Source organism: Molothrus ater, chromosome 11 (genome assembly GCF_012460135.2).
Source record: "Molothrus ater isolate BHLD 08-10-18 breed brown headed cowbird chromosome 11, BPBGC_Mater_1.1, whole genome shotgun sequence".
NCBI classification, from domain to species: Eukaryota; Metazoa; Chordata; class Aves; order Passeriformes; family Icteridae; genus Molothrus; species Molothrus ater.
The window spans coordinates 11,243,874-11,257,563 of NC_050488.2; the positions used below are offsets into that span (position 1 = coordinate 11,243,874).

At 41.6% G+C, this 13,690-nt stretch overlaps 1 protein-coding gene across 1 annotated transcript in view; it reads right to left on the reverse strand.

Moving 5' to 3' along the window:
• UROC1 (urocanate hydratase 1) overlaps positions 1 to 13,690 on the reverse strand; it is a 36,197-nt gene that overhangs the window by 9,906 nt on the left and 12,601 nt on the right. The window contains exons 6-16 of the mRNA XM_036391009.2: positions 13,081 to 13,142; positions 12,096 to 12,162; positions 11,370 to 11,513; positions 8,677 to 8,765; positions 8,144 to 8,206; positions 7,782 to 7,961; positions 7,180 to 7,277; positions 6,858 to 6,930; positions 5,658 to 5,779; positions 1,080 to 1,150; positions 86 to 184 (exon numbers count right to left, since the gene is read on the reverse strand). Coding sequence (XP_036246902.1) covers positions 86 to 184; positions 1,080 to 1,150; positions 5,658 to 5,779; positions 6,858 to 6,930; positions 7,180 to 7,277; positions 7,782 to 7,961; positions 8,144 to 8,206; positions 8,677 to 8,765; positions 11,370 to 11,513; positions 12,096 to 12,162; positions 13,081 to 13,142 — 1,068 coding nt within the window. The remainder of the gene's footprint in view (positions 1 to 85; positions 185 to 1,079; positions 1,151 to 5,657; positions 5,780 to 6,857; positions 6,931 to 7,179; positions 7,278 to 7,781; positions 7,962 to 8,143; positions 8,207 to 8,676; positions 8,766 to 11,369; positions 11,514 to 12,095; positions 12,163 to 13,080; positions 13,143 to 13,690) is intronic.

Below are 13,690 nucleotides of genomic sequence, written 5' to 3' on the forward strand. Positions count from 1 at the left end.
TGAAGCTTTCTCCTTTCCCACCTGCCTCCCTGACCTCAGATATTCAACACAATTAGCAGAGCATATCAAGACAAAAGAGACAAACCTTAATCTTCCCTTCAGAAATGGCTCTATTAATAGCCACAGCTATGGACACACGACCCTTCTGATCAGAATACAAGATTCTGGCTTGAGAGCCAACGACCTGCAAAAGAAGAATGACAGAGGGATAAGGTTCTCTGCCACTGGCTTATCTTCAGGTCCCAGATGAATGGAGTCACAGGAGTGACCCCTTCCCTTCCACAGAAGAAAGTGCAGATTATTTTTTCACAAACATCCAGCTTCCAGAAAAAAATTAAAATCCCTCATTGAACTTAGTTTTATCTTCACTCACACAATCCATGAGATGCGTTTCTGTATTCAGCTGTCACTGCCCAGTAAATTCCACTCTTTAACTCAACCTGATTGCTAAGCTATAATCCCCCTATCAACAAATCCCTTACCAACAGCTGAGAAGCAGAGGTTTGGAACTGGAGATGGTGGGCTGGAAGAGAAATGAAATGTGGCAAAGAACATCTGTCCTGCACAGCTCTGCTGTGCTTCCAGATCAGGAGAGCACAGATGAGCTCTACAGCATCACTTGTTGGCTTCACAGGGAGTGCCTGCCCAAAGAGGAAACCAAAGGATGACCCTCTGGTGTCCTGCTTCCCACAGGGCAGAAGGATGGCAGCTCCTCAGCCTTGTCGCCTGTTTGGGAAATGCACCTGTGAGGAGCTCGGTCCACAGCCATGCCAAGAGGAATATTTTGAATAGCACTGTGAAAGAAAGGTGGTCACAACTGGGGTGGAGGGTGAATCACAGATATGTTTCACTCCAGATACAAGAGTAGATATTGCTGGATTATTTTAACTTTTCCAGATGAGGAAGTGAAGGGGAAGAACTGCTTCAGCTCAACCTAAAATCCTGCTGTGAAGAGAAGGGTTTCAATTGTCAGCCCCAAGAGCTGCAGAGTGTGTTTTCATTCCTGTCCATCCCTGCTTTTCACCCCAGCATTCAGTTCCAGGAGCAGGCACATCTGCTGCAGGAGGTTGTGCACTCACCAAGCTGTGCCTGCTGGCTTCCCGAATCCAGCGGATGTTGTCATGGTACTGCTGCTTCACAGATGTGCTCACTTGGGAGAGAAAACGAGGAAAAATACAGCTTGAAAATTAATGCAATATGTTCTAAATTTACTTTAATTCATCTGGCAACACTAGGAAGTCACATTCTGCTCTCAGATACAAGCGTGCATATAGAAAATTCTGTATAAAGTTCTCTGTGCAGCTGATGCAGCAACTGCAGTGTATATTTAGAGAAAGGTACAAGGTGCCACTCAGGGCACAGCTGGAATGGTAACTCCCATTTGGATCATCAGCAAATTAAATTAAAAGGAAATGTGGTTTACATGTACTGTCCATTTTTGGTCACCTGTTTTACTGCCTACTAAACGCCAATCTATTACTGATCTTTGCTAAATTAGTCATTTCATCAAACTCCATGACACTGGGTGCTGCAATCCAGTCTTGTACCACATAGTGAATAACTCCTTTGAGGCAGCCAGCAGAAATTCTCAAAAGCAGCTTGCAACACACACTTGATAAGTTACACCAATGGACACCATATCTGGGACACAGATTTAGAGCACAGCAGTTATTATGTACAACCTGGTCCTTGGATGCTTTTGTTCCAAGATAAAACTGAGGTCTTTTGTCCAACTAAGAGGTTTGTTGCCTCACATTTCTATGGAACAAAAACTACACAGGAAAATTTATTATTCAGTTGTTACTTTATGCATAAATCCACCCTACACCTTGTTTAGATGTAGATGTTACCTAAGAAGACAATTATATGTAATGTCAATTATATATATATTAATATATATAATATTAAATTATATATGTTAGCATTCTCCAACTTCTCTTTTCATTTCTATCTGTCTCATTCCACCTCAATCAGCCAAACTAAAAAGGAACAAGAATATATTTCAAGTGAAAGACAGTGAAATATGGCACATATCAGTCACATGGTGACCTCAGCACAATCAGCTGCCTCCAAAGGCACAGCACCATCTGTAGTGAGTGAGTCACAAAAGGGACGAGGGGTAAGTAATGGGACAGAGGTGTTTTGCTGTCCTCATTTAGGAGGTTTTACAGCTCAGACGGGGTTACAGTGCCTGAAGAAGTTACTGTCTGTAAGCTCTTTCTCTGTGGGCCAAGCTGTGCCACATTACCTTGCCCTGAGAGTCACACTCAGCTCCCAGGGCTCAGCTGAGGGACAGCACAGGGACCTGTTCATGCCCTGGAGCTTCAAGGCAAGCATCTCTGCAGATGCCAAGACAGAATGTTCTCTGTTACTCTCCAGCTCCCACCCCTTTTCATGGCAAACTATACACAGACAACTTTTGTTTTGAAGTCAAGCTGGAGAAACTGCTCACTGCTAATTTGAAATTGTCCCTGAGAAGAGTGTTTGGACTACTGCTGCTGCACTAGGCAGTGTGACAGCAGTTATGCAGGGTAAAACTAGAAAAAGGAAAGGAAAATGTAAGAAGTTCACATTGAACCTGTGTTAAACACATTGTTTAAGGGAAATGAAAAATAGGCTCATTTCTGCAGAGGCAGGCCTTCCATACCAAGAGCTTTAATGATCCTAAAGAGACCTGTCAGTGCTCGAGGGGCTGGCTTCAAGTGAGAGCTCCTAAACTCTGCAGTGAGGATTAACATGTCAGCACTTCACTTTGCAGGGAGTGAAAGATGAAACAGCTGCTAGTGCTGTCCTAATAGGATTGTGCTGCCACTCAGAAGCTTTGAGGAAGCAGCCTCTAGAAGGTAATGGGCACTGTTCACTTAGGTTACTATAGACATGTAATGGGAGTTCATTGGAATACCTCTAAAAACCCAACAAAACAAAACCAAAACAACAGAGAATGGGTTGCTTTCTATCACTTTTATAAGCTCTATCAGAGAACACGTAGCATATTTTGTACTTCACAATGCACAGACTTACAGAAAAGATCTGACAGAGGAAAAGATCTACAGAAGAGAAGCCAGATGAGAATACTGGCTACAAGGACCTATCTCAACACAGCACATCTGTCTCTTCCAGCCAGCTCCAATAAACAGTTGGATTTCATCAGTTATCCCTGGGGAAGTGAAGAATACTCCCTTTTATTTTATTTCCTGCAATTGAGAAAACCTCACCAATTTTTTTAGAAGGACTTTGTAGTAACTCCATCTATCTCATTTGCTAAACTGCTGCCTCTACCTTCCCATCCCAACAGGAATGTGTTTTGAAGTCAGGCAAGCAATTGTATTGCTTCTGGTATTTCATAGGCCCTTGTACACACCTAGGGTTTAAAATATACTGAAAAGCATTGTGGACCCAGAGGAATTGTCCCAAGGAACACAAAAACAGGCTCCCTTAGAGAGACTTACATTGTTCTGCATCAGCTCAGCCTTCAAACTACCACAGAGGTCCTAAAGCCAAGTCACACCCCAATCATCAGTGCTGCATCTCTCATGCAAATTCTTAAAAGCTCAGGTAGCTTAGAAGTAGAAGCAGATAATAAAATTACATAAATCTCACAAACTCTGAAAGAAATTCATCTCCACACAAGAAGAAGAATGGTTAACAGTGGACTTAAGGCCAAGTTAAAAGTTTAGACTTGGAATACAACAGAGTTCAGCTTTGTGCAGTTTTCACTAAGTTTTTAGAACAGATTCTTTCATAAATTTCCAAGGTAGGCTCAGATTTCAGATATGTATGTGTGTGAGGCTATCCAGACCCTAAAATTTGGTACAAACCCAGGCTTCATAGAAGGCTGACTACAAGTGGATTATTCAAGAATATGTAGGCATGAATGGCTGCTTATTTTCTGATAAAATTCTGGTTTTATTTCTCTTTGAATCAAATTCTTATTTTCCTGTCAAATTTAACAATTATAGCCTCAAATAATAGCCTCGCTTTTAAACCTGTTTTCACCTGTTGGGATTTTTTTATATGTCATTTTTTTCATTTAAATTAAGAATATACAAGTAATTGTTCAATGCTTTTTGTTTATGCAAGAGACTTCTCTCCCCAGCTTTACATTACATCCATATAAACACCCACATACTCCTGTACACAGAATAACTGAATTATTTCCCAGCCTTGCAATGCAAACCATCCAAAGGTCATAGAATGGTTCAGTCCTGAGAGAAGATTTCTGGAATCTGCAGTGCATGGCAGAAAAATTACTGCAGATTTCTGAAGACAGATCCAGCGGTACAGCAATGGATTTCACCCTCCCTTCAATAAAGCCAAGGGACCAGGCTTAAAAACATGGAAGTTTCAATACCCACAGAACAGAGTAGGTACTTCTGGGTTATTGCAATGGGCTGGTTTTGCATTAAACACAACTCATGACTCCTAAGGAAAGATCAGGAGAACAGACAGAACCAAGGACCTTGCAAGGTCAGACCCACTGTACCAATAATTCACCTCTTGGGAGGAAAAGGGGGCTGGACACCAGCCTTACATCATAGGAAGGTAAGAGTAGTTTTATTCCAAATGAGAGACATCTGAACAGGATATATCCTTTTCTAAAATACCACCCAGTGTTCTCCCAGTGCTTATTGTTCCTGAACAAACAGAAGAGCATTCAAAATTTTCACACTTCTTTGTATTTCTGTGTCTTTCTTGAAAATAAGCAACAAGTATTTCAATATTACCAGGGAAAAATTATTATGCTCTTGTTCTCAAAATATGGTTTGGGTTTCTGATCCATTTTCCTTTGATCTGGAAGAATTCCTCAGAATTCAAGGATTCTGTTGTTGATTCTGGAAAGCACAAAATCTGGTGCTCAAAACAGAAGAGCTGAGGACTTCAGTGCTTGGGGACACTGACAAACCTTTGACCCTGCTCTCTGGTAAGTGCAAGGGTAGGGAAAGGGGCAGAGCCTTCCCCTCCATCCTGGGACACCAGGATTAATGTTTGCTGACACAAAATTAGCTGTGTCTCAGTTCCCATTCATAAGCAGGGGATATCAGTAATATCAGTTTCAGGGATGTGGAAGAGTTCAATTCCTAGATCCTAGCGTATCACACAGAGCCATGCAGGTGTTCCAAACTGGTTCCACCAGTCAGTAGAAATAGCTGTCAATCGATCAACAAATGACAAAAAAAATATCAAAATTGTAATCACAAAAAAATGACACTGGATGGAGCACCACACCCAGGAAACCTGGGTTTCCTGTCACTGATCTCCTTGCTAACCTTTTGAAAGCCTCCGTAGGTTTTCATGCCTCATTTACCTGTGAGACAGGGGCAAAGAAATTTAACTCCTTAAATTACTCTTGGAGACCTGCTGGTGAAAAATGCTGATTGCCTAAAGGTTTCAAGGCCACAAAGTTTAAAAACACCTGTAACAACTAAAAAGAAAGGCTCTTAGCCAGAATTGCTTTGGAACCAACATCCCTGGTGGTTTTCTGTTTTACCTACAGGCTGCACTCCTACTAGGAGTTTAGACAGCAGCAAGACTTCCTGCTTCCATGGAGCTTGGAAGACCCTGCTTTCCATGTTTCCAGCCAAAAGCTAGCACACATTTCAACTCTGGCTTTCCTTTTGTCTCCAAAGCCCCCGGGGCGGTGTGGGATGATGCCTCACCTCCCTGTCGGATGGAGTCCTCCAGCACTGCCATGGCAATGGAGTCAGTGGTAGCAAGGTCCCGTGGGTCACCTGAGGTACAAACCCAGCGGAATGGCCCAAATCCCAGGGAAAAAATGTCCCTGGGAAGAGAACATGTTTCATTAAGAGATAGTTGAAATTCTTTCCTTATTTATCCTGGCTGCTAGCAGTGCTTTTTCTTTCATTAGCTGGAGACAGAAGAATTTGAAATATTTTCAGTGTACTAATCTAAATAGAAGCATCAAGGACCATTAACTGAGAAATTAAACAGCAGTGCTTCAGGCAGCCATCCATTGGTATATAAGAGTACAGTCAGGCCAGAATTCTGACAGTCATGTTGGACAGTTCAATCAAGTGCATCATCAGATGAATTGCAGCTTTTCTTCTGTTTCATCAAATACCCTCTCCCTGCTGCCTGGTCTGTGTGTCCTTAACCCAGGCTAACCCTGAGTGCATCTGCACTGTCAGACAAGGGCAGGTTCTGACCGAGTGCCTGAGCCCAGACTCATTTGCTGTCCACATTGTTTATGTACAATAGTGGGACACGCTTCACTTGAGGGCCGGAAGAAAAGATCTAATCTGGCTGGGGCCTTACTCTGTGCTCAGGCTCTTATTCACATGGCATAGGCAAGCTAAGCATGAGTCAGAGGAAAATGAGTTATAAATCCAGTCCCTCAGCAGATCTCCTGAGCTCAGCTGTTTCCACAAGCAGCATGTACAGTGTGGGTAAGAGGCACAGCTGGTGCAGAAGAGTGTCCTGTTTCCATCAGACTTTTAACTTCAGGGCACATATAAGGCTTGGATGATTTGGGATTGGTCTCTACTGCTCTGAAGAGACAAGTCCTCAGCTTTTAGCACTTACAAGTGAAGTTACCTCTAGTCACAGTCTGAGGCTGTGACCTGGCTCTTCTTGAGCAGAACTGCTTAAGGAACAGTCATACAAAGACAAAATGCAGCTACTCACATAAAGGAGTGAAGAGTGTTGATTTGACATTGGCTAGCCTACACTAACTCTGGCATAACACTTGTGAGAGCCATTTTTCTACTGCTGTTGCCTCTTTTCGATCATTTATCATTGCAGATCACTGTCAGTCTGCACTAATCTCTGTAGTACTCTCCCTCTGAACAGAGGGAGTCACAAGGTACTTGACAGCATATTCCCAACTCTGCCCAACATACCCCATGATGTGCTGAACATAGGAAGGATATCGAAATTCTGTTTTATTTGCTCCTTTTTTTGCAACATCAGCACCTATAAAAGAATTTTAATAGTCAGTCACTTGATGGTGGAAAACTATAAAATGCAAAACCAGTCTGCACACAAGATCCTATGAAGGCTGCATCTCAGCCAGGGAGGGCCAGGGGTCTCAAAGAACAAGAGAGAAAGAAGGAATAAAGATTAGAATTACAGTGGCCAACGCTGTCCTAGTTAACATACACAGCTGGGAAGATACATGCAGGATTGTTCTTGTTTCTGCCTACAACTCCAGGATCTACTCACCAGCTCTCTGAGCTTCCAAGAGAAAAGCATTGCCATAATCCCAGAAAAACATGCCCTTATCAGCTAGTTTGTTAATAGCAGCCACATGCCTCTTCAGACTGAAATAAAGAATGAAACAGTTATTCTGGATGAAATATGAAAAAGGATAATATCATTAACTAACCAAAGGCATGGGAGTAGGAGGAGACAGAGGGAAGGGAAAGACCCCAGATAAATTCAGACATAAACCCACAAGGCATAAATTGAGATGCTTTCAGTCTCTGTAGCACCTGTTATCCCCAAATCCTGAAGGGATTTACAGTCATTGAGGAAACTTAAATAGCAAAGAGGTGTCACATCTTTCAGCCAAGCAACACGGCCAGCTCTGGGGATGGAAGCTGACAACAAAAACCAGCTGGCACAAAACTGCAGAACAGTTTAAGTAGTTCACAAAGCAAGCAGAGAAAAAACTGAAAAACAGAACATCACTGTTCTGGCCTCTACCTTGGCCCAAACTGCCCAAATTACCCTTTCTTTCCAGTAGTGGACTGTACCCCCTGACTGCATGGCTTGAAGGGCACCTAAACCCAAAGGTTGGGAAGATGGAAGATCAAAACCTTCACCTCTCTTGTACCAGTGTCCGGAATTTCCCTGGGTTGGAGGAGAGCAGCTGCTTTCCCTCCTCAAAGCTGAGCTGCACTGGGTAGTACCCCCCGTTGAATGGGTTGTGGCAGGAGGTCTGGTCAGAGCCCAGGTCAACCAGCAGCTCTCCTGTTGTGTCCAGCTCATGCACCAACCTCTCCCTAGGGAGGACAGAAAATGAACACAGGGGTGGAGATCTCCTTTCTGACAGCACATTTTCATGAGCATCTACAGTAATGTACTCAGCACTATGTTTAATGTCTCTTCCAAGTTTGGGAACTAACTCCACCTTGACCAAAAAGCAAGAGCATTAATGTACTCATTATCTATTCATACTACTTACCACAGATCTACAACATTCCCATGGTAACCCAAACTGAGGGCAATTTTATTCTTTCTTGCTTCTCTAGAAAATAATAAAAAGATTGGTTGAAGAAAATGCACCTTGTTCTATCTTGAAATGTACAAATCACACACAGAATCAAACCCAGGGAAAAAAAAAACAAACAAAAAAAAGTTGTGTGTTGTTTTCAGCACTTATCTCAGAAACAAATCTTTCAACATTTACATAATTGTTAATCATGGATTCCACGAAGCTTGCTGCAAGTGTAACATTAGTTGTAATTGCTCCATGCATATTCATTAAACTAAATGAAGACACGTTTAACATGTACAAATGATGTGCAGCATTAGTAGTCACTAATGAAGACTGCTGCAGCTTGGGAAGTTGGATGCACATTCCAAAGCAGACCTGGAATGAGAAGAGGTGTCCCTCAATCCCTCCTAAGTGCAGACTACGATGGCACAGGGCAGAAAGATGTGAGAGCAGGGTTAGGAAGCCGAGTTAAACTCACTGAGTTAGGCTGCAAGTCATACCTAAGGCGAGCAATGCAGTGGTCCAGGTTGTTGGAGATTTCCATCAGCCACCCCTGCTTGTGGCGTTTCAGAAGTGCTGCTTCATCAACCTAAGAGAAATAGCAGAGATCTTAAAACTCCTCTTTCCCCCTTGCAGTCATTTCTTACCTTTAGTTTTTCAATTAACCTGCAGAAAAAAGTAACAAAAAGTAAAGATAATAGCCCTACTATTACCTAGAGTGATATATAGTAAAGATATAGATTATACATATATAGCTATTGTTCATATGTTTATTTTTCACCTCTGATTTTTTAAGCTTTCTGTTCTCTTTCACTCCAGGCTCAAAGCAAGAAAGAGAATTTTTTGATACATCACTTCTCAAAATATTTTATTAATCAAAATTTATCATTGAAATTGTTTAAGAGGTAATATAAGTATTAAGTATTCCTATTGTTTCTTTTCAGGATTATGTTAAAAGGCAAAAATGTTTCAAATCTATTTTTCAAATCTGGGTATTTTTTTGTGAAAATAATATTAAGAAACTATTTTCATTGATCAGCCTAGAGAGACATTTCTGCCAGGCTGCCCAAGATGAAGTTATGGTTTGCTGAATAAAATTAACCCTCATTTTGTTCTTGGACTGCTGGTTGTAAAACCTCAACCAAATATGGAAAGAAAAGAGGAAAGCATTTTCCTGTCCCAGCTGCCTAATGCTGCTGAAAAATAGCACAGAGCAAAACAAAACTGTGTCTTTAATTCTCTCTTGCTTGAACTTTGAAGCTCCAAATAAGCTCAATCCCAAATCCTGGGCTCAGCCTCTGTGTGTGCCAGTGTGTAGGAGCCTAAGAGACAGCTGGAAAAACATATAAATGGATGGACAAACGATGGAGGCTTTGGCACAAATTCCATATCAATGGTCCAATGTACAAGCTTGCACATCATTAATACATTTATAATGAGCTATCAGTGGCATAAGGCAAGAGGCAAAATTAATTTAAAGCCATATTCTGTGGTAGCAACAGATATAACCCCCCCACAGTGATGTGTGTGCACAAGAACACGTAACCTGAGCATCTTCTAGTATTTCATTAAAGCATTTTTTCACTTCTCTATAATCTTCCCCCATCATTTTAATTCTTTCTCATTAAGAAGGTATTTATATGTAAATTAAATAAATTCTGTATTCAGGAGTTGCTTGAACACCAGGAAACCTTTTCTTTCCCAATTATTCTTAGCATGGGACACCAACCATCATTTTTCACATCAGTAATGAAGACTATCCTTCCCAAACCCCAGATTATGATAATAACAGTGTCATTGCCAATGGAATTATTCAATAAAGTCAGATGCCATGAGGGACAGCTTCTTCTGAGATATTTAAATCAGCACAGGAGGAAAAATATTAAGTGGTCTGTATGAATTACAGGAATTGGGTTCATTTAAATCCCCACATAACACAGATCAGATCTATTTAAATGTTACCACATCCTACATGTTTTACTCTAGCTCCCTCTGACATTCCTAGTCTTTCACAGACTTGCTGGATCAAAAAACTCACTTCCTTTGAACCACACTTTCAAAAATATGCTCTTTTTTGGATCAGCATCTCAGTAATTTAAAAAATTGCATGAAGAGGATGAGCTAATGCTGCTTCCAGTGTAATCCCAGAGAGCCCAGTGCAGCTCAGAGGAGATATCTGGCCCTCCACACAATTATTGCATAAAATTACAATCAGCTTCCTGTCAAACAGGAGAGGTAAAATACTTGCAGCACTAATCCCTTCTGTCAGAGCTTCAGAAGCCCTGGCTGACAAAATGATCTCTTGCACAATTCAATGTCATTTGCATAAATAGTTCCTAAATAATATGCACATATATATAGCTATCCACATGTGCTCCTTAGACTCATTTCCGACAAGGATCATCTCACAGGAGATAAAAACCAGGCAAAATTCAGTCTCCTCAACAAAATCGTCTGCAGCCATAGAGATGAAAAGGACAAAGGATGGCTGTGAATGGCATTCACTGAAACCTTATCCTTTTCCAAATTTCCTTTGTATTTCAGCATTTGAAAGACCATGATGACAGAAGTCTGAATAAAGATAATTTATTCGTTATTAACTTATTCAATAGTAAATTGAATAAATTTATTTCATCTGCAGGGAGTACCTGATGAAATCTCAAAGATGCAAAACCCAGGTGCTAACAAAACCATCTTTGCACCCTTACTGTAAAGCTGATGAAGCCCAAGCCTTCCATCAAAGACCTGAGGCAGCCAGAGCAGCCAGGGTTACTGCACATGACATGGGCAGTCTGACCCACTATGTTTTGAAGTTTAATTGTAACTAAATGGGCCAGATTGTGATATTCTTATCCTTTCCACTGCAATGTGAGATGCCCACAGCAGAGGTTTCCCAGCTGTCTATAAATGACTTTAGCTGAGAAAGCCAAGCCCCCACTCCAAATGTTCAAATGGCTCATCTGACAGCATCATTCTGCATCATTTGTGAAGCAATTTTAAGTCCATATCTTCGCAGTCTGATCCAATGAGCAAATGAAAAGAGAGTGGAAAAGCAGTGAAAAACGTTCAGTAACGGAAAAGAGACTTATCTTAGAAAACAGAATCTTTTCTGAGTTTGATTTGCCAGGGTTACTTGAGGAACCTGTCAGATCAGAAGAATGAGAAGACAGAAGGACAGGGGCACTGCTCTCACCTCTGCAATGATCCCCACACAGCCAGCAATGACTGCAGCCTTGGCCTGGGCCCCGCTCATGCCCCCAAGGCCAGAGGTGACAAACACCTTCCCAGACAGGTCCTCTGCCTTCAGGTACCGCCGGCCCGCGTTGAGCACCGTGAGCTGCACACAACAAACACAGCCATCACCAGCAGCATTCGCACTGCAGCCCTGGCATTTGAACAGCTTCTGTCCCTTTAGCAAACAGACTTTGAAACCCTGGGGTCATCAGCACCACGAAACACTTTAATCCTCGAAGAAGGAAATATGTTTCAAAATGGTGTTGTGAAACCATCTGTCCTCATTATGCTTATTTCTCTCACCATGAAATAAAATAATCAGTGGTTCCCAACACGCTGTTCTTGCAATAGAGAGACTTAAGGGTGGCTGCAAAGGACAGCTAAGAAAAACAGCCAAGAAAATGTTTTTATAAAACACACACATAAAACACATATCAATTCATACTTCACATATTGTAGCTGAATATGAGCTCAGATTGAGACCTTGATTGCAAATCCCTTCAAGTCTGTGTTCTGGATAAGACATATCTAAGTGAAAAATTAATTTTTTTGTGGAGTGGGAAATGAGAATTTCTTTAGTAGGTAGAAGTTTCTCTCACAGCAATCCAGCCCACTCCCATAGCCAGCCACCAGGGGAGAAAGCCTCCTCCAAGAAGTGCTGACAGAGCTTTCCCCAGCTCCTTACCACGGTCCCATGGACGATTCCCTGAGGCCCAATGTAGCAGTAGCTCCCTGCAGTCATCTGACCATACCTGGGGACAGCAAGGGACACAGTGACACCGCACATTGCTCAGCCTGGAGTGGCACTTGCACTTGTCCACTTCTGTTTCCAGGGCAACAAAAACCCCTCTGTGCTTCACTTTGTTGTTAAAGGTCTGCTGTTACCAAATTCTCAACTTAAGAATTTTACCATTAGCAATGCACCAACATATTTTTGGAGGAGTGTTTAGCTCATTAAATTGGGTTCAAAAGTACATGGATCGAAACCTGAGTGTAAACTTGTCTTGGTGTTCAACACAGTGCCTGGGACCAAAGGACACTCTTTCACCTCACTGGAATCTCTGTGTCATTGGGTTTCAGTGCGCTCCTGCCTCTCAGACACAGGGCCACTGTGGAAGCTTTCAGCCCAGAATGGTTGACCACATTCATACTAAATTCTCAGAAAAGTGGGACAGCTCTTTGGCTGTTTTAATTTATTCTCTCCTTGGTCCACAAAAGAATGACAATCTTGTGCTCATCAACAGTAGAAGAGTACATAAAAATCATTAAAAAATGATCACTTTCTACTTCAAAGTTTCTTTTAGCTTGAAGGAATATTTTACAACTTGTTGTTTCCATAGACTGCAAAACAACCACTGAAAATTAGAGCTAGCAAGTGCTTTAAGTGGGTTATGATTAAGACTTTAGGCTATTGTTCAGCCAAGCCTCACACATAAACCCAATATTAATTCCTAACAGACCTCAATTACATCCTTATATATGTGGCTGAACATAACTCAAACCCTGAAGTAATTCCATTTAAGTGTGCATTAATGCTTTGCAGCATCAGTACTTCATGCAGAACAGTTGAAATGCATCTGCATTGGAAATTTTAACCAGCCACTGCTTGATGTTTGAATTATATTTTAGTCAAGTATTTGATAGATTTTAATAATGAGCTATCTTCTTACATTGTTACACCCAAAGCAAACATCTTCTCATATTCATCTCTGGAGGAATAGTTGGGAATAACCTAAGAAAACAACCAGAATAAAATCCACATAAGCAAATTAGAGCTTTAAGCAGGTCTTTTAAACAGCCTAAATTCCTTTAACTATTTCTGTAACTATTACATAAGCAGAAAAACTTTAGAAACAGGAGGGGTAATCCAGGTATCTTATTTCATGTATTCTAGTATTAGAAAAAAAGATGTCCAGTCTTCCTGGCACTGTGACTGCCACACAAGTTTTAAGGAGAGCAGTTCCCCAGCCACAAACCCAACCTGCAGGGGAATGGACATTGAATGGCTCAAGAGACTGGCAAGGAACCAGTATTTCCACTTGGCCACCCTGCCTTCCAAGCAAAGCAGGCCAGATATCTGAGCCTCTGATTAATAATCATGTTTGCTTACTGAGGGCTTTTAAACCTTCCAGAGTGAGCATAGATGAACTACACGGGGCAAGGAAGTGTCTCAGACTCAGAACAGAGGTTTTCTAATGAGGAGGAGGTTGTTCCCTCCATCACTACAGATCAGCACCCGTGAGGTGACAGCAGCTGTGCTGGAAAAAATGCTGCAGAATT